This window comes from Humulus lupulus, chromosome 2 (assembly GCF_963169125.1).
Source record: "Humulus lupulus chromosome 2, drHumLupu1.1, whole genome shotgun sequence".
NCBI classification, from domain to species: domain Eukaryota; kingdom Viridiplantae; phylum Streptophyta; class Magnoliopsida; order Rosales; family Cannabaceae; genus Humulus; species Humulus lupulus.
The window spans coordinates 249,715,337-249,739,808 of NC_084794.1; the positions used below are offsets into that span (position 1 = coordinate 249,715,337).

A 24,472-nucleotide genomic window follows, 5' to 3' on the forward strand; every position below is an offset into this window, starting at 1 on the left:
CTATTATGGCCCCCTAAACTCTCAATACAGAACCCGGTCCATTGATTTGTATCCACCCTCACCGAACTTGGTCATCATTTATTGAATTTATTATTTATTATGATTGTAAAAAAAAAATCAAACTCATACATGTCAAAAAAATAACAATAATATTCATTTGGAAAAATATTTTCACTAAGTACAATAATAAATGCAAAAATAAATAAATAAATAAATTAACATAACTAGGGTAAATCTAAAAATCAGGATCTTCTACGCCTGACCCTTCATCTGGCATATCATCATCTATTTCTTCATAATCATCATTATCTTGAGCGTCAAAACTACATCGGGGAAGATTCATGAAGATGCTATGCTTTTGCTCATTAGTGAATTGAAATTCCAACTTGGAGGTGAACCTAAGTAAGAGAAAATAATATCACATGGCTACCGGTAAATCATCATCATCATCATCTATAGTCTCCCATGTTTCTTCTAATGTTGAAATTACAGAAGGAAAATCTTTTAAAAGCCTAATTACTAGGACATATTGTTTCGTAGCTCTCATCATAATTTGCTTAGTAGTCTGAAGGTGGACTATCTCCTTGTGGAATAAGATCAATCTTTAAGAGATTATTTCTAACACTCCTACTGTATTCCTTGGCTCTCTAATCCTTTTTAATGCCTTAATGGCTCGGATATTCTGATAGGTCAAGGCTCCATCCATTTTAACTGAAAACATAATGGCTAAAACGTTAGCTATAAACATAAACATAACATAATCATAACATAACCACTTACGTTGGTGGTTAGATCCAAAGCATGTTGTGTGTGTCAAGGAGAACTTCATGCATATGAACTGTTGCACTGATACCAACTGTAATGCCCTGACTATTTCTAAGACCTCGGACCATTAAACTACTATGATATAGCTACTAATTTGAAATACATACGTATGAAATAACATAACTTTATTTAAAACCCAAAATATTGTACCAAATACAAAACATGGTATGGGATCTGATCGTTATAAAACATAAACATTAAATCAATTGTTTAAAATACTAAGTGCGGAAATACATAAAAACATAAATCAAAAGACTTAAAAACAACGTCATCCTCGATCTTCCAGCAGTCCATTCAATCCATTCATCCTCAACACACATGCCAAGCTGCCATGAATCCTTCTCGCCTTCCATGCTCATTTTCCTGCACCATCTAAAAAGAAAGGAATGAGCCTAATGCCCAGCAAGGAAAATCTATTAAAATAATATATGTCATAAGTCATAAAACATAAAACTATATCATAAAGTATATACTATAAAACACATGACTATAAAAACATATATCATATAGGACTACACTATTAATGGCCATTAACTCATTAACGTGGTATGTGATAAAACTATCTAGGTCATCAGTCTACTAATCGAGGTAGGTTAGATCACAACTATAGTATATGATAACCCATCTAGGTCCTCTGTCTACTAATCGAGATAGGGTAAATCATAACTCTAAACCACGAAAATGATAAAAATTCTTGGGGCTTGCTATCTAAGCAAGTCATATGCCCAAGCGACTACAACATAAATTCTTGGGGCTTGCTATCTAAGCAAGGCATATGCCCAAGGACTACAACATATATCATAGCACATATCATATCATAACATAAAACATATCATAACACAAACATATAAACACATATAATCTAACCTATTTTCCTTACCAAAAACCGGCATATGGAGAGAAGAACGGGATTTGGAATACTCCTAAAATCAACAGTAAACCATGAGTTTCTAAAGAAAAGGAGATGAAAAAGAGAACTAAACCATCACGAGTTAGGATATGAATGAAATCAAAAGAAAACTAAAGAACTATGAAGAACTAAACTTAAGGATAAGAATACCTTGAATGAACTATGACTTTGATCTACACCTTGATACCAAAATAACACTCTATCTTACTTCCCAAGTGTTTACAAAATATTAGTTTGGAAAAGCTTTTAACCCAAAATCCAAGTGTTTCTCTCTATAGTAACCTTAGCAGCTTGGAGGCTCTGAACAAAGCTTGAATGATGAGTGAAATGGCTGAGTACTAGGTCCTATTTATAGAGTTCAAGGAGTGAAACTAACCCCTTTTAGAATGAATAAATAAATGAATATAAAATGAAAAAGATTTGAATTTTCTTTCAACAGATGCCCATAACTCAGTCAAAATCGTTCAAGAGCTTGTCCAAGTGGTTAAGGCTGTTTTTAAATTTAAATCCTCAAGATTCAAAAATTGACTCCCAGGGGCAATATATCGCCTAGACCTATATCCCAAGCCCTCGTGCTTTCGTTCGTGCGAAGTCAACGTGTTTTCCGTATCTCCCGTAGACGATATATCAGCCCCTATAGCTGCGATATATCGGCATACGTTGATATATCAAATAAGTATTTGCACTTTTTCAGCATATTTTGAATTGATTAAACAGCTTTGACTGAGTAAAAACGCGATCCTAACAGCTGTTGGAAGGTTCTAGAGCTTCTAGATATTTCTTTTAATTGAACTATTCATCAAAAATACTTAATTCCTTAATAAAAATGCTTGTGACAATTGTCATGCTGTTATTAATTCTATCTAAACCTTATGTTATAATAATATTTCTAAACTATAGGTTAAACTTATAAAATATATAACTGTTGCTATGAGTTTCCAACTAAGTTCGGCTTGAACCAAAATCCACGGAAACTAACATACTACAAGCTACTACTACTACTATCTAGCTAAGTAAAATTTCGAGACACTACAATCCGAGCAACCATCTTGTTAGAAATCTGGCTCTTTATGACCAAGGGAACATGGTGGGGGAAGTGGACTCTCCGAGCATCGTCCTTTGAGAAGGAGATGACTTGGTTTGTCATACGCAACATCTATTCATGCAATTGAGACAGTGCTAACACTTTGTTATCATGGTTCAGTGCTGCGTAACGATTTTGTAACCCTCTAGACGTGCCCTTAAGTAAGATCCTTCGGAGATGGTCCCCACCCGTCCATTAACAGGGAGCTTTCTTTGGGCAACTTGCTGTTGTTAGACACTTGGTACCGAGACTACAATCTGAGGGGTTACCGCCTGTTGTGGAGGTACTACTGCGGGAGCTTGTGCTGTACAAGCTCCATCTCTTGCTTAGTGGTGGAGGTGTTCTAACTTAATGATATTTTCTATCTCATCCTTATGTTGTTGACACTAGTTAGTGTGGTGCCCCACATCATTATGGTAACGACAGAATTTTGCCAAGTCTCTTCTTTCTCGATCTCTTCGAATCAGTTGGGGCCTTCAAAAATGAACCTCCTTCTCCGTGGCCAGAAATATATTCTCCCAAGTATTAACGAAGTCTCTATACTCGGAATACTGACGAGTATACTTCTCCTCGGAAAGCGTCACCGTTCTCTTGGGATTCTTTTCGTTTAGCTTTCCTCCATGCCTACTACCACTCGAGACTACACTCGGCGCGGTGGACTAGGTTGGAGTAGCCGTCCCAGTACCGAATGCAGGCTGGAATGCACTGTATTTGGTTGGAGCTGCTCCATATCCTGTCGGTACAGCGCTAAAGCCAACGGTGGACATGGCACTAATGCCAGCGAGTAGCGCAAATTGTTGGGGGCCTGTAAGGATCTCTGGTGGAGGAACATAAGGCGAATAGGAGTTTCCTAGGACCATAGAGTTAGAGTCCATCATAGCTGGGAAAAGGACCGATCCTCCAAATGCCCCGACCTAGAAGTCCTCCCAGTTGATATACTCATGGGCCCGACGAATAAAATCGTCGAGCCTATGGCATCCCCACCATTGGAGGTCATCCCACAGGGGAGAACCAGCTCAGATACTGACTTGTAGGGCCATTAGTTGTCAGCCATCGTCAACCCATTTGGTTCTCATCACTTCTTCTTTGAAATGTTTGATGTACGCCTAAAGGGTTTTGAGCGGGCCTTGCTTTATATTGGCCTGCGCATTGACCTCGAAGTATACCTTCCGAGCAGGTATGAACTGCCTTTGGAAAGATGAGGAATGTTGGTGCCAGGAATGGATGGACCCGGGCTTATGCTTCTTGAACCACTCGTCAGCTGGTCCCATAAAAGTTAATGGGAAAATGTGGCACTTGGCATCCTCAAAGACGCGATGGAATGACATCAAGCGGTTGAACTTTTAGAGATGGTCAGTGGGATCTATGATGCCATCATAAGACGTGATGGCAGGCATTTTAAATCCCCGTGGTAATGGGGCTTCCATGATGTGGGGGGCGCATGGATTCCATCTTCGTCCGACAAATCCGAGTCTTGGCCTTGTCTTCGAACCATCCTAAGCATAATTCGTTTTAGGCTTCCCACCTCGGATCGTAAGGGATTTGGGCTTTGGTTGGCACTTTGCATCGCTCGCTCCTTCCTACTAACATTAAGGAAATTACCCGTGTGAGCGGCCTTACCTCTGCGAGCATTAAAATTTTCTCGCAAATCGTTTGCGTCTGGTAGCGATTACGATCCTCGGGATATCCCACTTCAGTTTCTCCCTCTAAATCGTCATAGTCATTACTTATCGAGACATTTATCCCACGTCCTTGGTTGGTAGAAACGTTTCTATACGCTCCCAAGTAGGATTTCTCAGAGGGTATTATGGTGCGGATGGATTCGCACATCTTCGTTGGCTGTTATCAGTGGCGGTGCGCCTAGGCAGCCCTCCTCTGGCACTGGCAGCAAGGCGGGACCTCGACACAAAGCGTCCTCGATTCACTGGTGGCACGCCTACTGGCGGGTCTTCTGCCCTACCCGTGGGGTGCTCAGAAAGAACACCTTCGAGATTCACAGGCGGCACCAGCTGGATGCACGGGAGGCGCGCCAGCTGGCTACCTTGGGCTGCCAAAGTGGCCCTCATGGTGTTAACCATCTCCTGTAAGGAAATTATCTTCCCCTCTTGGGTATCAAGCTTCTGCTGTTGAGAGGCAATCTGACCTTTAAGAGCCACCACCTCTGGTGTCTTCTCTGTGTACATGGACTGGATGTAGTCATTGTCATCGTAATATCCATCTTCCTCGCCATCGTATTTGGCACCGTGCTCGCTGCCGTACTCAACATTGTACTTGACATTTTTAGGGTAATCTTCTTAGGCTACCTCTAGGTTTGCAGGCGGAGGTTGTCGACTATTTTCTCCTCTTTCAGCCACGTTGCGAGGAGCAGTGTCATCGATGGCGTTTCTTCTTGTTGGAACCATTGTTGAACTTTTCAACAGTTCCTTCTAGTTCTTAATGAAACCACCAAAATGTTGATTGATTTTTTCACTATCAACTTTAAATAAAGGGAACTTGAAAGAAAATGAAAATGACACAGAATTTTATGTGGTTCAGGTTATAATACAACCCTAGTCCATGAGTCTATTATATTGAGATGCTTGAAACTTGAGAGGTCAAGCTTCAATGGAGGTTTTTGGCAGTGTATATGTTGCTCAAATTACACAATAGTCGAACCCCTTACAATAGGGTATCCCTGCCCTATTTATAGTGGTTAGGGACAATTAAGTGAGAGTTTAATAATTATTATCCCTCATAATGACGGGACCTCCATCCCAATTATTACAATTCTTGTGATAATAAAGTGGAAGGCCTGTACAAATCACACGGGGCCCATTTACGAGGTATCAGCCCATCACTTTTTGGGAGGACATGTTGCAGACAGTGTCAGAGAGTCGCTGTACATCTTCCCGTGTCAGGTGGCACATTGGTACATGTTATTTGTCTCGATTACGGAAACGACACCATTACATGTGGGGCATGTCACATGTCAGGAAGCTATTGGTGGTCCCAAGATGTTGTGTTTGATAACCATCATGCTACAACTCTTCGGCTAAGAGGCTAAAGAATACCTGGTAGGATCTAAGGAAGCCTTCTTCGGAGCTGGAGCATGCTAAATAACCTCCCAAGAACCATGAATACTCGACGAGTGCCACGTGTCGTCTTGACGAAAACACGGACAACACAAACCAAATAAATCATTTAAAAGCACAATCTAAATAACCCAACGAAAATTGAAACTACCACATCTAATAATTGGGTGGGTTGGAAAATATTCAACCCACCCAAATAAGCCTAATAAACCAAATAAGAGTATTTTTTATACATATATAGTATATAATATTACATAAAATATCTTTTTAAAAAAATAAAAAGAACAATGACTTTAGAATATAATATTTTTAAGTTTGAAAGATGTATAATATATATTTAGTTTATTGAATTTGATTATTTAAAAACTAAAAAAACAAAAAACAAATATTGAAAATTGGTTTAAATAGGCTAACCTAATCAAGCCGTTAAAATCATAAGGTGGGTTAAACTTTTTTTTTTCTTATTTAGGTATAATTGGATATTTACAACCCAATATTTATATTGAGTTACTTAAAATATGCTATAACCAGTTCAAACATATCCACCCGACGTATACTTTTTTTTTTTTTTCTTCTAAAGTGCATATAAACTCAAATTTCCCATTCAATTCTATCCATTCTGATTATCGGAAACGTGTATGCATACTTATTTGCTCAAACAACATACAAACATATACTTTGGCAAATTACTAACGTGGGAAGATGTAGAAAATTGGCTAATTTGCCGCCATCTGTATCGCACGTCAATCTTATAAGCAGTGGATTTTTCTACTACATTACTCACTCACTACGTGTAAACCAAAGTTGTTCCCGTCTTCATTTGCCACGTATACGCCTCATCCCACGTATCAACACCTCACAATCAAATCTATATGTACCAATACACTCTTCATTTCAGAACAAGATATGCATGCATGCCTTTGCCTTATAATATTTTGTCCAATAGAATCCATATATACACTGAAAAACCAAATTAAGAGAAGAAGAAAATGAGTCAAGAACAGCCACAGAGGCCTCAAAGCGAGCAAGAACCAATCAAATACGGCGACGTTTTCAACGTCCCCGGTAAACTCGTAGAGAAACCTATTGTTTCCCTGGACATTTCAATGATAAAAGCTGCTGTATCGGCCATGTTGGGCCAGACCCAGAAGAGCGGTCCAGCTGGCGTTGTTGGCCACGTGGACGTCTCCGACTTGGCTGGAGCCGAAGGTGTCGCCGTAACGGAGGTGAAGACTGACGTGCCTGGATACCGCATAGCAACCAAATCAGTCGGTAGAAGAAGTACATAATGATCTTTTGTTGACGCCGTTTTTCGTCAAACAGTGAAAGAAGAGCACGTAAACAATGAATGACAATGGCTAAACGAAATAAAACAAATCAAACACGCTATTTTTACGTGGTTCAGCAATTAAATCTGCCTAGTCCACGAGTCTCTGTTATTAATCTCAAGATTATCTCTGAAAATTCTTAAGCATGAATTCTTCAGAGATTTCTCTCAAGGATCAGAATTTCGGTCCATTACAATGGTGCATGGCTTCTCTATTTATAGAGAAGGATGCAGAATACTATCCCACATATTTTGGGTAGTTACTCTTTTGTGAATAAAATAAATGGCTTTAAATACCTATAATCAGATATAAAAGGAAAGGTCCCTGAAGACCAGGAAACGCATAACTGACCAAATAATATCCCACGATTCTTGGGGATTTACATTAATAAATGAGGATTACATCTCATATTTATAATACTTGTAGGTATTCAAGGTGGTTATCGCGTATCTCTAAGGCTTTAGCATCACAGGTCCCACGTCATTGTGCGAGCTAATGACATCTCCTGAGATCACGTGTCTTTCGAGATCGTACGCACATCGAGCTCGAGACCCCCGATCCGAAGTCGTCCTCGAGGATGAGTGTGTTCTCGGAGCTACCCTTCGAGATCGAGATCGTTTCGAGGTCACCATATTCGAGATCATATATCGTACTTTGCAGGCTCGATATATAATCCTGGAACATACTCTAATCCTTACGAGACCATTCATTGCAAATCCAACTTTCGAGGTCACATTTACCATAGCTCGAAATCTGGGTATAACATCTTGCCCCCTCAAAAGTATTTGTTCGAATCCTAAGAGAAGGAAACTTTTGAACTACTTTCTTTGAGAACTGTACCGTCATACACTCTTGAAAATGGACACGAGTCAGCCGGGTATTGCTCACTTTAGGTACTTGAGTACCTTGGAAACACGCCCACGATTGTCCGTCTGACAACTTTTCGGCGCCTTCTTGTCATTGATCCCCATCCGTTCGATCTAGTGAGGACTTCATTCGACGCTCCTGATTAATTCCTTTTCCCCGCCTATATATATACAAAACCCCACTCTTCATCTTCTTCACTTTTATCTTCATTCGCCATAAGCAAGAAAAGAAAAACAAGCCCAGAAACCTCTTTGCAAAGTTCCTATTCCGTGCATGTTTTCTCGACCAAAGAAGCAAAGGAATCCTGGTCTGTTCGAGTCAGTGAGTTCTTTCCTGCAACCTCTTCTTCAATCGACAATCTCTCTGCAATCGCCATTACTGTGTAAGTATGCCATTTTTGTTTTCCATTTAAAATATTCTTGCTGTGTGTGCTAGTTTACATTCTTAGCATGATACGATAGGAGGTTTTGAACCGATAGGCTTTTATGCTTCCTAGATTTTCATTCTGGATATTCGTCTCTGGTTTATACCCAGTTTTGATGTTTGAGTGTGATTCCCATTTTCTGGGTTTTGAAACCCTTAGGCAGCGTTTCTTGTACATTAAGTTTTCGGATAAAAACATGGGCTTTGACAAATGCACGAAACCCAAAAACGCTTTTCCTGGCTAACCGCCACTCTTCTTTCCCTTGAATTTCGGGATTTTCAAAAAATTATCCACACTCCTTTTCTTTTTCGTGGAATACACGCCCCTGACTCTTCAATAAGGGTCTTAGTATTTAGTCTCGTTCCTAAACCTCCGAGCTCATTCCATCGAGCTCGTGACTCTTGCATGCATGGCCCTCACCATTTTTTCTTTCTCGCTAGATGTCACAGAATCTGGAAAGACGGTAGGGGTCATTGCTGGCAGTCCCTTACGAGCCGAAATCTCCGAGCCCGGAATCGCCTTTTGCCCGGAACCAACGTCGGATAAGAGAATACGAGCTTGCACGCGAGCAAGAAGACATTCGAGCTCACTATCGCCGCCAGATAGACGAAGTCATCAAAAGGAAGAGAAGAGTTCTTCGGGAGGCCATCTATCCGAAGCCCAATTCAGGACCTAGGCCTATTCCCCTCGACCCGGCGCTAAAATTCACTGTTGCGTATCACCCAGGGGAACTCCAGTTTTCATTAATGGGGGAAACTTCATCTTCGCAGCCGAGGAAGGAGATGTTCGAGGCCGAGCTCTACTGGAGCACGGTTACCACAACCAGCCAAATATCTGAAATATTGGCCTTCCATGGCCTTAGCTCGTCCGACGCCTTTAAGTGTCAAGTTCCGACCAGCCATGAATGGAGTTGTTTCGCTCCTGGCGGCCGCGACGCCACAGTGAGATACGCGGCATGGAGACAGGAGCACATGAGGGTAGGAGCTTTGCTGCCCTTGAAGTCTTTTTTCAAAGACTTTACTGATTTCGTTGGGTTGGCACCGTTCCAGCTCAACACCAATTCGTACAGGGTGCTGTCTGCCCTGAGGTCCTTGTATCACGAGCTGTAGTGGAAAGGACCCTCACCTCAAGAGATTTTATATCTCTTTTTTTTGAAAAGTAACCCCTCCCGAGCTCGGGGAGGGGATGGTTTTTACTACCTCTCGAGCTACCCCAAGGAGACGAAGGTTTTTGGGGATCTTCCCAACCACCCGCCTGATTTCAAAAAGGCCTTCTTCTGGACAGATGGTCTGTCCCCGTCTCGGCATTATTCGTTCAGGCGGATTCGTAAGTATTCTCGTTACTTTTATTCCTGAGCTCGAGACTTTAGTTCTTAAATCCATATTTAGTTGAAATATGTCTCGCCTTTCAGCTAATTTCCAGCGTCCCACCCCCGATGAGGCAATGAAAAGTCACAGAGAAGCCTTGCTCCGACTCCCTTATGGCAGGAGATCTCTTTCATATCTATTGCGTGAGGACAAGCTCCGAGCCTGCGGGTTGTTGGGAGAGGGCCAGTCAACCTCTGACTGGTCCAGTAAAAAATATGAACGCTGGGAGGAAGTGCCACTGCCCACAGGCGCCCTTCCTCCGAGGAGAGAAAGGAGACCATCACTCCCAGTTCGCCTGAGGAGTCCGCGATCGGGGAATGAGGCCAATGACGAAGCCTCAAGCTCGGATTCGGATGGAGGTAAAACCCTTCCTACTTCGCGAATGTGGTCCCCCACTTTACTAAAACACAGGCCCAATAGGTTAGTTTCGTGCCCACAGGATAGATACCACTTCTACATATGGAGTTGGGTAAATGACTGTGTCCATAGGTTTGATAGTGGGCTCGGGAAATACGATACCATGTACACCACGGACGAGGTGTGGAATGGGATAGCTGTGCAGTACGGGACCAATGATTATAGGAACCTCTCGAGGTTATCACCTACTTATAGGGAAGGCACTCCCCCCACCTCCTCTGAAGACGGGAGAATTTCATGGTCCCCAAGCTCGAGCTCGGGGGAGAGTTCCAGTTAGGTTTCTTCTATCATCACTCTATATGTCTGTGATACTGAAATAACTTGATGTACACTTTTCCTTTGCTGACTCACTGTGTTGTGACTTGTGCAGGCGAGATGGACTCCGACCTTGACACCCTTATCGACAATGCAGGCGCCAAGAGGAGCAAACGCCCTAGGGCGGGGTCACTAAAGACCGGCCAGCCGGGCATAGGCTCCAAGAGATCCAAGAAGACACCTCCCCTTGCCCCGCCGGCTTCGAGCTCTGTTGCTGCGTCGACTGTCCAGGCCAGCGCCTCCACGACAATGCCATCCTCGCAGGCCGTCGTCTCCGTGGTTGCACCAACTTCGCTGGTAGGTGCCCCTGCCATTGCTGAGTCCCAACCTCCTGTGGTGGGTGAAACGTCTTCTGCTCAACTTTCCAGAAGACCTTCTGCTTCTCGAGTTCAGAAGCTAACAATCTCCACCCATATGGACTCATATGTGGTGGACAATGCTGCTGGACCTCACGGATCTACTCTGATCTCAGATGTCATGTCCCGGATCGGCCAGAGCTTAGGCAGTTTTGAAGCTCCCCAGTGGCAGTGCTTAACCGGAACCCGAGACCACACTGTTCTTTACGAGAAGAGTATCGAGCACACTGCTGCGGTAAGTATTCTTCTATGTTCCTTTTGCTTACATTCATACTGACCCGAGGCTAATGGTGGTTTCTTCCTTTTTTCAGGCTCTTGCCTTCACTGCCCAGCTCAATTATGAGCTGAACAACGAGATCCATTCGAGCAGGACTCATGCTCAAGAGGCGAAGGACCTCCACCTTAGAGCGAACGACGATCTGAAGGCGGCGAATGCTAAGCTCGAGGCAGTGGTTAAGGAGCGTGAGGACATGGTCAAGGAGCTTGGAAACTGAGAGCTAAACTCGAGGAGCAAAAGAAAGATAACACCCAGCTTTGGGAGACCAATAAGAAGCTTGAAGAGGACAAGGCCGCCACCTTCGACGTCGTAGAGGATGCCAAAACTCGCCTGCTTGCCGAGTACAAAGAAAAGAAGGAAAAGGCGGTCGACTCAGCTATGTACCGGATGTGGGCTTATAACAAAGAGCTGGACACCAGCTTCTTAGGTCCCCACGAGGCGCCGCTTCTTGAACGATGGAATGCTCGGCTCGAGAAGGAAGAGGCTAAACGGCTTGAGAAGGAGAAGGCTGAGCAGCTCGAGAAGGAAAAGGCTGTTTCAGGCACCGTTTCGGAGGAAGCTCAGGAGGATAGTCATGTTATTCGTCCTGAGGGGTCCGGTGCCATTGATGCTGAGAAGGCCAAGGAGACTCCTCTTCCTTGAATCTGACCTCGGGGAGATCAGTTATCGGGGCTGCGTCCCCTTATTTCTGTAACTATTTTAATATATGCCCACGGGGCTGATACAATTTTTTTACCATTCTTTTATATGCTTTACATTTCTTGGCTCGAAATATTTTGCATATTTTTATATTGATGTACCGGTTATGTTTATTTATTCATACAAACATAGTTTGGATTTAGGCTCGAAATTCGATGCATTCATGCATAGTTTATTCGAATTATCCGCTTCCGACCTCGTTACTTATCAAGGTTGGATATTACTTTAACCATGAACTCAAAAGTACTTATATGGTATGTAATGTGAATGATCTGGTTATATCTTTTTTGTTTAGTCACTTTTCCTCATCCTCAGTTTTTGTTCCGAGGTTAAGAGTTTGAAACTATTTCTCTTAAGATATTCCAGCCTCGATCTCAACTTGTCTCGTTATAGGTTTAGGCTCCTACTTATCATCGATCAATTTTTTGGCTGGTTTGTTCCAGACCTGTTAAGTTTGCACATCTGGTTAACTCCAAACGTTTTAGGTTTTTGGTAGTTCGGTTTTCTCCGAACCATCTAGGCTCGCGTATTTGGTTATATCCAAATACTTCATATGTTTTTGATAACTCGGTTATCTAGGCTCGCGTATTTGGTTATCTCCAAATACTTTTATCTTTTTGATAAGTCGGTTATGTCCGAACTATCCAAGCTCGCGTACTTGGTTATATCCAAATACTTTATCTATGTATATATTTTTTTATTTTTTAATCTGATGGTATATATACCAATGATTCCCCCTTAATATCCTATGAGTGTGACCATAGGTTATTAAATTAAGAGAGGTTGCAAAAATAAAAAGAAATTACATATGGAACAAAATAGACCTTCATATTTGATGAAATTCAAAAACAAACAAACAAACTAGTACAGATAGAAATTCATGGTTACAGGCAACACTTCCTACACTGTTGATAGTAAGGTCTAAGGTGTTCGCCATTCCATGCTCGCGGTATTAGGCTCCCATCCAATCTCGCGAGTTTGTACACACCAGGTCGGATGACTGACTCTATCTGGTATGGTCCTTCCCAGTTCGGCCCGAGCACTCCGGCTGCTGGATCTCGGGTTGCCAAGAATACGCGTCTTAATACCAGATCTCCCATTCCAAACTTTCGATCTCGAACCCTCTTATTGAAATATCGTGTAGTTCGTTGCTGGTAAGCAGCATTTCTTAGCTGAGCCTCTTCTCTTTTTTCTTCGATCAAGTCTAGGGTTTCTTCGAGCTGAGTATGATTTGAATCCTGATCGTAAATTTGAGTTCAAATCGTCGGGATTTCGACCTCAATGGGCAACATTGCCTCGCAGCCGTACGCTAGAGAGAACGGAGTATGTCTTGTTGATGTCCGAGCTGTGGTCCTGTATCCCCAAAGGACTTGAGGCAATTCCTCGGGCCATCTTCCCTTTGCCTCCTCCAACTTTTTCTTTAGAGAGCTCTTGAGAGTTTTGTTAACGGCTTCGACCTGACCATTCGCTTGAGGGTGAGCCACTGATGAAAAACTCTTTATTATGCCGTTCTTTTCACAAAAGTTGGTGAATAAGTCGCAATCGAACTGGGTTCCGTTATCGGATACAATCTTTCTCGGTACTCCGTATCGGCATACGATGTTCTTTACCACGAAATCAAGGATCTTTTTCGAAGTTATAGTTGCCAATGGTTCAGCCTCCGTCCATTTCGTGAAGTAATCAACGGCGACTACAACGTATTTCACTCCGCCTTTTCCAGTTGGGAGAGAGCCTATGAGGTCGATGCCCCATACTACGAAAGGCCATGGGGATGTCAACATGGTCAGTTCGGATGGTGGAGCTCGGGGTATCGTGGCGAATCTCTGGCATTTGTCGCATTTCTTCACATACTCAAAAGAGTCTGTTCTAATGGTTGGCCAGAAATATCCTTGACATATGATCTTCTTGGACAGGCTATGCCCCCCGGTGTGGTCTCCGCAGAACCCTTCATGAATCTCTTCAATGATCTTCTTTGCTTCGGGAGGGGTTACACACCTAAGCAGTGGCATGGAATATCCTCTTCTATATAGCTTTCCGTCCAAAATGGTGTAACGAGGAAGTTGATACATCAACTTTTGAGCTTGATTTCGATCTTTTGGAAGAATTCCATTTTCGAGATAATCAACTATTGGACTCATCCAGGTTGGTTCTGTTTCAATCATACACACATCTTCCTCGTCTGGCTCAGTAATGCTGGGTGCTGATAGGTGTTCTACGGGTACAACATTCAGCTCTTCATTTTCGGTGGAAGTGGCGAGTCGAGCTAAGGCATCTGCATTTGAGTTTTGTTCTCGGGGAACCTGTTCGATTGCATAAAACTCGAAATACTCCAATGCGGATTTTGCCTTCTCCAGATAAGCTGCCATTCTTGTGCCACGAGCCTGGTACTCTCCCAAGATTTGATTAACCACGAGCTGGGAGTCGCTGTAGCAATGTATAGCTTTGGCCTTGAGCTCTTTTTCTATTCGTAGTCCCGCGAGTAGAGCCTCGTACTCAGCTTCATTATTATATGCTTTAAAGCCAAATCTTAAAGCAGAGTGAAATTTTCTCCCTGCAGGAGTGATCAGAATAACTCCTGCCCCCGCTCCATTTTCATTTGACGAGCCGTCGACGTAAAGTTTCCACAGCTCGTGGGCTGTGGTTATTACCTCGTCGTCGGCTATACCAGTGCACTCCACTATGAAGTCTGCCAAGGCTTGTGCCTTAATGGTCGTTCTTGGATGGTAAGTGATCTCGAACTGTCTGATCTCAACAGCCCATTTAAGAAGTCGACCTAACGCCTCTGGTTTAGACAGGACTTGCCTAAGTGGTTGATCTGTCAGTACATGGATGGGATGTGCCTGAAAGTAGGGGCGGAGCTTGCGAGATGAGTGGATTAAGCTGAGGGCGAGTTTCTCCATCAATGGATATCTTGACTTTGCCCCTAGTAATCTCTTACTGATGTAATAGACGGGTTTCTGCACCCTCTCTTCCTCTCGAACGAGCACCGCGCTTATCGCGTGTTCGGTGGTTGAGAGGTATAGGTACAATACTTCTCCCGTTTCGGGTATTGACAGGATGGGTGGTTCAGCGAGGTGTCTTTTGAGCTCCTGAAAGGCTAGCTCGCACTCTTCTGTCCATTCAAATTTCTTACTTCCTTTTAATAAGTTGAAGAATGGAAGGCCACGATCCGTTGACTTCGAGATGAATCTGCTCAGGGCGGCCATCCTGCCAGTCAAGCTTTGGACATCTTTATGCTTCCGAGGTGAAGGTATATCAATTAGGGCCTTTATTTTGTCGGGATTAGCCTCGATTCCATGAGAGTTGACAATGAAACCCAGAAATTTTCCCGAAGATACCCCAAAAGTGCACTTCTGAGGATTTAACTTCATGTTGTACTTTCTGAGCACGCCAAAGCACTCTTCGAGGTCATCAACATGGTTCTTGTTAAGTTGAGACTTTACAAGCATGTCATCAACATAAACTTCCATGTTGTTCCCTATTTGTTCTAAAAACATCATGTTTACGAGCCGCTGATATGTAGCTCCAGCGTTCTTGAGTCCAAACGGCATAACATTATAACAGTATAGCCCTTTATCTGTAATGAAGCTCGTATGTTCTTGGTCGGGGGCATGCATGGGAATCTGGTTATATCCAGAATATGCATCCATGAATGACATCAAGCCATGCCCCGCCGTGGCATCCACGAGCTGATCAATTCTCGGCAGCGGAAAACAGTCTTTTGGGCAAGCCTTGTTGAGGTCCGAGTAGTCAATACAGGTTCTCCACGTCCCATTGGGCTTTGGTACCAACACTGGATTGGCTACCCAGTCAGGGTAAAAGGCATCCCTAATGAAATGGTTTGCTTTTAATCTGTCAACTTCCTCCTTTAATGCTTTCTTTCTGTCCTCGTCCAGTTATCTTCGCTTTTGTTGCTTCGGGGGAAAGCTTTTGTCTATGTTTAATGCGTGGCTCACAACATTTGGGCTTATCCCCACCATGTCTGAGTGTGACCATGCGAAGACATCCTGGTTTTTCTTTAGAAAGCAAATTAATTGCTATTTTGCTTCGTCTTGGAGGTGTTTTCCGACCTTCACCTTCTTCGAGGGATCAGCTTCGTCGAACTGAACTTCTTCGAGCTCTTCCAATGGTTCGAGGTCAACTTTCTCCTCAATCCTTGGATCGATTTCCTCGTCAATTTCTAAAACTGTTCCATCTTTATTTTGTACGATAACGAGTGCTTGAGCGCTCGTTTGTTTCTTTCCCCTCAAAGAAATGCTATAGCACTCTCTTCCTGCCAATTGATCTCCTTTTAATGTCCCGATCCCGCTTGGGGTTGGGAACTTAAGGGCCATGTGCCTCACAGATGACACTGCCCCCAGCCCGACCAGGGCGGGTCTCCCGAGCAGTACATTGTAGGCAGACGGTAAATCTACCACCACGAACTCCATTATCTTGGTCACCGAGACTGGATAGTCTCCCAAGGTCACAGGGAGTTCAATGGATCCCATACAGGCAGTCCCTTCTCCTGAAAAGCCGTACAAAGTAGTTGCACATGCCTCAGGTCGCGAAGGGAGAGTCCCATTTTCTCGAGAGTCACTTTATAAAGAATGTTGACTGAGCTCCCATTGTCTATGAGAACTCGGCGGACTCTCTTGTTGGCAAGCTGAAGAGTAATAACCAATGGATCATGATGAGGGAACTGAACATGGGAAGCGTCCTCCTCAGTGAAGGTTATCGGTTGCGTTTCAACCTTTTGGCTTTTTGGTGCCCTAGGTTTGGGTTCATAAGGAGACCCGTCCCCTGTCTTCAGCTCGTTAACGTATTGCTTTTGAGCATTTATGCCCCCTCCTGCAAGATGAGGCCCTCCCGAGATGGTTATTACGTCCTCTCCATCTATCAGTGGGGGCCTGTCTTCTTCCCGAGATCAGGAGTTATTATTTTGTGCCGTCGAAGGCGCGGCTACTCTCTGGCTCGCAGTAGTCTGTCCAGTACTCTGGTTTTTGACATACTGCCGGAAATAACCTCTCGAGATCAACCCTTCGATCTCATCCTTCAGCTGTCGACATTCATCAGTTGTGTGTCCGGTGTCTCTATGGAACCGGCAATACTTACTGGAATCCCTCTTGGATTTTTGATTCCTCATTGGGTCCGGACGCCTGAAGGGGACCTGGTTTTCATTAGCCATGTATATGTTTTCCCGAGACTCGTTGAGCTCGGTGTGCACTTTATATACGGAGAAATACCTTTTTCCTTTCTTTTTCTTTCCTCCTTCAGCCTCGGGGTTATTTCCCTCGCTCTTTTTCCTCTTGGAGGGATTCTCTGAGGTTGGCTGTGGAGCTGCTGGGTCAGCCGAGGTTGATGCGGAGTTAATGTTTATCGTTGTAATCTCGGTTTGCGAGGTCGCCTTGAGCGTTGACCTCTCCTCCTCTACATTGACAAATCTCTGTGCCCGTCTGTTAAACTCGGTTATTGAACTCACCGGTTTCCCTTGCATGTCATCCCAAAGGGCACTTCCGGGTAAAACACCAGCTCGGATAGCCATCAGGTGCCCACTGTCATCCACATCTCGAGCTCGGGCGACCTCTAGATTAAATCTTGTCAGGTAGCTTTTCAGTGTTTCGCCCGGCTGTTGTCGGACGTTAGTCAAAGTGGATGCCTCTGGTCTGACTCCCATCATAGCTCGAAACTGCTTCTTGAAGTCTCTAGACAACTGATCCCATGAAGTTATCGAGTGTCTCTTGTACTTTTTGAACCAACTCTTGGCAGGTCCGGCCAATGATGTTGGAAACAACATGCATCTAAGCTCGTAACCTACGTTACTAGCTCTCATAATAGTGTTGAATGTACTTAGCTGACTGCATGGGTCGGTTTTTCCTTCAAACGCTGGGACGTGAGGAATCCGGAACCCTTGAGGAAACTGAGTGTTAGAAATATGTGGAGCAAACGGCTCGAGCTCCTCGTCAGAGTCCTCATATCGACCATTCCCTCGTTCATTCTTTAAAAGCCTAAAGGCTTTTTCGAGCTGGTCGATCCTTTCTTGGACTGGGTCCTTAGGTGGTGTCTGGAATTGACAGTCATTAATCATGATTCCAGGCTCGCGTCTCCGTGAGGGATCTCTACGCCCATTCAGGTGATTCCTTAGGTCCGGATTTATCTGATCTCCCTTCCCCCTGCTCTGATTCAGATGGTTTCGCAGGTCAGGACGATTCTTGCGGCTTCCAGTATTTTTACGACCTCGGTTGTGTTTACTGACGGACCTGGTCTCTCCGGACTCGTCACTGGTGAAACTCATCGATCGGTCATTTCACGATGGGTTCTTCCCATGTCGCCTTGTCTCCGCAGTGCGAGACCGGGACGTCTGACTTTTCTCAGATTGTGCGCCTCTCTGCTCCTGGAAAGTCTCCCTGTGTCCTTGTCTATCCCCCGTACGCCCTTGATCCTGATCTCGAACAGGTTGAGCATTTCTGCGGGGAGGTGAAGGATATCTTATGGGAGACGGAGGGAACCGTATAGGCGACGGTGGCTGCCGCCCTTGCCTCGACCTAGAGGGTCCAGAATTTGCCTGAGATGGGTCAGTCGCGTTCGGTGCACTACCAGGCACCTGAGTCCGAGCCTCGGTAGGAGCTCGGTTATTCTCAGTTCCTGTAGGCACTTCCACAGGTGGATTAGGTGGGACCCGAGCTCGGGTACTCCTCTGGGGCCTAGGAGGAGCAGATGGCTCTGCTGGTGCCGGAGGTTGAGTCGGCCTCCTTGTGGCAGCATCTTTTCGTGGACGTCCACGGGGCCTCCAGGGAGGAACATGCACGTCCCTAGGAGGAGGGGCTTGGTTTTCGCGCGGAGGCAGGGGCTGAGCCACCTGCGCCTCTGCGGCCATCCTAGTTAACTCCTCATTCCGTTTGTTGGCTTCTGCCAACAGCTGTTTCAATTGCCGGTTTTCCAATTCTACAATAGGAACGTAACGCTCAGGATTGTAGTACATATCCTCATCCCTTGGTGGAGGCGGTGGTCCCCGGGAATCGGAGGACCCACTTCTCTCCTTAGCATCCGAGTTCTCCATCGGTTGTTTTCCAGGACGCCTTGTGTAGCTTTCATCAGGGGTGTTCTGATTGTTTGTAGCCATGAATCTCTCAGGGATGAATGCTTAAGGCTCTCAATGAAAGCACCAAACTGTTGACGCCGTTTTTCGTCAAACAGTGAAAGAAGAGCACGTAAACAATGAATGGCAATGGCTAAATGAAATAAATCAAATCAAACACGCTATTTTTACGTGGTTCAGCAGTTAAATCTGCCTAGTCCACGAGTCTCTGTTATTAATCTCAAGATTATCTCTGAAAATTCTTAAGCATGAATTCTTCAGAGATTTCTCTCAAGGATCAGAATTTCGGTCCATTACAATGGTGCATGGCTTCTCTATTTATAGAGAAGGATGCAGAATACTATCCCACATATTTTGGGTAGTTACTCTTTTGTGAATAAAATAAATGGCTTTAAATACCTATAATCAGATATAAAAGGAAAGGTCCCTGAAGACCAGGAAACGCATAACTGACCAAATAATATCCCACGATTCTTGGGGATTTACATTAATAAATGAGGATTACATCTCATATTTATAATACTTGTAGGTATTCAAGGTGGTTATCGCGTATCTCTAAGGCTTTAGCATCACAGGTCCCACGTCATTGTGCGAGCTAATGACATCTCCTGAGATCACGTGTCTTTCGAGATCGTACGCACATCGAGCTCGAGACCCCCGATCCGAAGTCGTCCTCGAGGATGAGTGTGTTCTCGGAGCTACCCTTCGAGATCGAGATCGTTTCGAGGTCACCATATTCGAGATCATATATCGTACTTTGCAGGCTCGATATATAATCCTGGAACATACTCTAATCCTTACGAGACCATTCATTGCAAATCCAACTTTCGAGGTCACATTTACCATAGCTCGAAATCTGGGTATAACATCTTTAAAAAGGTTAAATCAATTAACTTTCAATTATTATTTTTATTAGGTGATTTGTCAGTATGATCAGCCGACAGCCACAGCTCATCAGGTGAGCGCCATAACAATAGGAGAAGTTCTAGAAACGACAGGCAAGACCATTGGGGATAAGGCGGTGGACCAGAATGACGCGGCAGCGATTCAAGCTGCAGAGGCTAGAGTGACCGGCAGTAAATTCATAATACCAGGTGGCCTCGCCGACATGGCTCAATCTGCGGCGTCCATTAATCGTTCTATTGATCTTGACAGGTGCAAGATTAAGCTCGGAGAGGTTCTCAAAGTACTCTTACTACATGCCTAATATCTTTACATATGTTTATTTATGTATGATATAAGGCCTAATATCTCACAGTATGATATAACATGCAACTATTTAAATATTTATTCGTGTGGATTCGTACGTTAGGACGCGACTACGAAGCTGCCGGTTGACAAAGCAGCTACACGACAGGACGCGGAAGGAGTAGTGAATGCAGAGTTGTGGAACAACCCGAATCAGATGACACAGCCTGGCGGAGTAGCGGCGTCTGTGAAAGCCGCTGCTAGGCTCAACGAAACTGCTTTTGAATGATGCTTTTTTTTTTTTTTTCATGCACGGAACTTCTTTTCTTTTGACTTCACCTGGTTGACATGGTTTTTTTTTGCTGGAAATTTGTAATAATGAAAACACACACATATATAGATTATTGGGTTTACTCTGTTAGGTTTCCATCATTGTATTTCAGTTGTATTTGTCTGTTATTTTTGTTTCTTTATTAGTTAGGAGAGTTTGTTATTTTTTGGTTGTATTTGCCTATATAAAGGCTTTCTGTAACTTTGTTTTATTTCACAACAGATCAATAATATTTTCATTCTTTTCTTTCTTTCTTCCATCCGCAATATGGTATCACAGCTGGAAGCTTAGAGCTTCCATACGATCCTTCTCCGGCGTCTTCTTCGGCATCCTCTGGTTTATACCTCTGACTGCTGCTCCAATTCCAGCAACCACCGACGTTTCTTCCACATCACCCGGTGTTCTTCTTTCCCAGTGATTGATGTGTTCTTCCACTCTTCTTCTGCAAATTTTTTTTTTCACCATGTCTACTGGTGGCACTCCTCCTTCCTCTGATTGTCCGATTGATGACTCCCCAAATACTACCCCATCACCCGATTCGTCTGCTGTTCATCCTTCTCCTCATTCCACATCCACCAATACTACTCCATCATCTCAGCTGCCCAATTCCAAACATCCACTTGAAGATCCAGCACATCCTTACTATCTTCATCATGGAGATAACCCCGACAATATCTTGGTCACACAACTTCTCACCGGCCAAGACAATTACCCTTTATGGAGTCGGGCAATGCGGCTTGCTATATCTATCAAAAACAAGATAGGCTTTCTTGATGGTTCTATCACTAAACCTTCTATATCTGATACTTTCTTATACAATGCTTGGTTTAGAAATAATAATATTGTGATTTCTTGGATACTTAACTCGGTTTCAAAAGAAATTTCAACAAGCATTTTATATGATGAATCCGCTTTTGAGATTTGGACAGATCTTTGGATTCGATTTCAGTGACGAAATGGTCCACATATTTTCAATCTTCGCAAGGAACTAATGAATCTTAATCAAGATATGATGTCAATTAGCATGTACTACACTCGGCTCAAAATGATTTGGGAGGAGCTCACCAATTATCGCCCAACATGTACATGTAACAATTGTACATGTGGAGGAGTCAAGAAATTGCAAGAACACTACCATATGGAGTATATCATGTCTTTTCTTATGGGACTCAAAGACTCATACTCTCAAGTTCGAGGTAACATTCTCCTTATGGATCCTTTGCCCGAGCTTAATCGTGTTTTTCATTTGGTCACTCAGGAAGAAAATCAACATGGCACTCCCGATCCTACTGCCCCTTCTATTGCCTTTGCTGTTAACAGTGACAAATCTATCTCTCAAAGATATAATTCTGCTGCACCAAGATCATCCAATCAAAGAAGAACCCGTCCCTTCTGTACTCATTGTAATAGCCTTGGTCATACAATTGAAAAATGTTATAAACTCCATGGGTATCCTCCAGGATTTACCACAACCAAACCACCTACTAGTACCATTCTTCCTCCACGGGTACCTAAGGAAGCTGCTGTGAATCAAGCCCAAACAGATGAGGATCTCTCTAAGTCATCCACTACCAATAGTACCATTCTCCCTCAACTTACTTCAACTCAATATCAGCAATTACTTAATCTTTTAGCCTCTCAAAATTCTGGTATGCACTCTTCAGCCATCTCTTCTTCTCATGGTATTGAAGGTATTGTTCTCTCCACTAATTCTCACTTACCTCTTCTTACTTCTTGGATTCTAGACTCAGGTGCTACTAGACACATATGCTCTAATATTAATTCTTTTCAATTTCTTTGTCCTATTCAGCCCACTAAACTTGTCCTTCCTAATAATCACACTTTATTAGTGCATTCTAGTGGATCTATTAATCTTTGTCAAAATCTTATTCTTAATGATGTTCTTTATGTACCTAGTTTTCATTATAATATCATTTCAGTTAGTGCTCTAACTTTTTCCAATTCTTTTTCGATTACTTTCAAGGCTGACCAATTCTTTATCCAGGACAACCTCAACAAGAGGATGATTGGCACGGGTAAAGCAATCAATGGACTCTACCTATTGGATTCTACTCCTACTGCACAAAGTGTTTTCTCTATTACAGCTGATACTTGGCATTCTCGATTGGGCCATTTATCCAATAAAAGATTATCTTTGCTTCGAAATGTCTTACATTGTAACACTTCTTTACTACATAAAAAGACACCTTGTTATATTTGTCCTCAAGCAAAGCAAAAGAAGTTACCTTTTCCAAATAATAATAAATTTTCATCTCATATTTTTTATCTTGTGCACTGTGATATATGGGGTCCTTATTATATACCATCTTATTCTAATCATAAATTTTTTCTTATACTTGTTGATGATTGTTCTAGATTTACTTGGATTTATTTGCTCAAGCACAAATCTGATGCTTTACTTGTCATTCCTGAGTTTCTTTCTTTTATTCAAACTCAATTTAATTGTTCCCTCAAGAGTTTTCGATCTGACAATGCTTCAGAACTTGCTTTTACTAATTTATTTGCTTCCAAAGGCATTGAGCATCAATTTTCTTGTGCTGAGACTCTTGAGCAGAACTCTATAGCCGAAAGAAAGCATCAACATCTTTTGAATGTTGCACGAGCTTTATTTTTTCAAGCTAAATTACCGATTAAATTTTGGACTGATTGTATTCTTACTGCAGCTTATATAATCAACCGGATTCCTACTCCTATTTTGCAACATAAAACTCCATTTGAGGTCCTTTACAACAAACCACCTGAATATGCCCATATGCGCACTTTTGGATGTTTGGTTTTTGCCTCCACTCTCACAGCTCATCGAACTAAGTTTGCTCCGCATGCAAAGCCATGTGTCTTTATGGGGTACCCCCGTGGTATTAAAGGATATCGTTTGTATGATTTAAACGATCATACATTTTTCATTTCTCAAAATGTTATCTTTCATGAACATATATTTCCATTTCATACACTTAATGAATCTATCACTGCTGACCCTTTTTCTAACATGGTTCTTCCTTCTCTTGAGCTATCTAACACACCTCTTGCAGAATATAATATGGACAACAGTACTGCTTCAGCTGATCCGGCTTCGTTTTCCACTTCTCCTTCCGCGAATCTTGATTCCAGCCGTGACGTCGAACCTCCAGTCATATCACCTACATTACCTCAGTCTGATTCTTCTACTACAATTGCTACTCCAGCCCCTATCTTGAGACGTTCCAGCCGTGTCTCCAAACCTCCAATTTATTTACAAGATTTTGAATGCAACTCCATCATTCAAACCAAATCAACTTCTCTATATCCTATTCAAAATTTTCTTTCTTTTTCAAAACTTTCAGCTCATCATAAATCTTTTATTAATGCAGTTTCTGTTCATTCCGAACCTCAGACATACCAGCAAGCCATTTTACAACCACAATGGATCCAAGCCATGCATAGTGAACTCGATGCCTTGCAACAAAATCACACCTGGACCATTGTTTCTCTTCCTCCTAGGAAGAAAGCTATTGGCTGCCGCTGGATATACAAACTGAAATTTAATAGTAATGGCTCTATTGAACGGTACAAAGCGCGTTTGGTGGCTCAAGGATTCTTGCAACAAGAAGGATTAGATTTTTTCGACACCTTTTCTCCAGTAGCTAAGATGGTCACATTCAGATTATTATTGGCTATCTCTACCATCAAATGATGGCCTATGCTTCAACTTGATATAAATAATGCATTCCTCAATGGCGATTTACATGAGGAAGTGTACATGACTCTTCCTAAAGGTCTTATTGTTCCTTCTTTTACATGTGCAGGACCTCTTGTTTGCAAATTGCACAAGTCCATCTACGGCCTCAAGCAATCCTCGCGCCAATGGTACAAAAAATTGTCAGATGCTCTCATTGCCGAAGGCTTCACCCAATCTCAAGCTGATTATACACTCTTCA

The 24,472-nt window shown here is 43.0% G+C and overlaps 3 protein-coding genes across 3 annotated transcripts; all 3 read left to right on the plus strand.

Moving 5' to 3' along the window:
• Nucleotides 1–6,879: 6,879 nt before the first annotated feature.
• On the plus strand, nucleotides 6,880–21,375 carry LOC133815353 (late embryogenesis abundant protein D-34-like). The gene is made up of 3 exons (XM_062248205.1): nucleotides 6,880–7,158; nucleotides 19,935–20,204; nucleotides 20,331–21,375. Exons 1-3 carry the CDS (start codon nucleotides 6,880–6,882, stop codon nucleotides 20,493–20,495), a joined length of 714 nt encoding a protein of 237 aa, XP_062104189.1. The 3' UTR covers nucleotides 20,496–21,375.
• Nucleotides 21,001–21,489, plus strand: LOC133815354 (uncharacterized). The gene has a single exon (XM_062248206.1). It carries the CDS (start codon nucleotides 21,001–21,003, stop codon nucleotides 21,487–21,489), a length of 489 nt encoding a protein of 162 aa, XP_062104190.1.
• A 7-nt stretch (nucleotides 21,490–21,496) lies between these two features.
• Nucleotides 21,497–22,810, plus strand: LOC133816637 (uncharacterized). The gene is made up of 2 exons (XM_062249017.1): nucleotides 21,497–22,228; nucleotides 22,543–22,810. The coding sequence occupies exons 1-2, from the start codon at nucleotides 21,529–21,531 to the stop codon at nucleotides 22,575–22,577; spliced, it is 735 nt and encodes a 244-aa protein (XP_062105001.1). The 5' UTR covers nucleotides 21,497–21,528; the 3' UTR covers nucleotides 22,578–22,810.
• The last annotated feature ends 1,662 nt before the right edge of the window (nucleotides 22,811–24,472 follow it).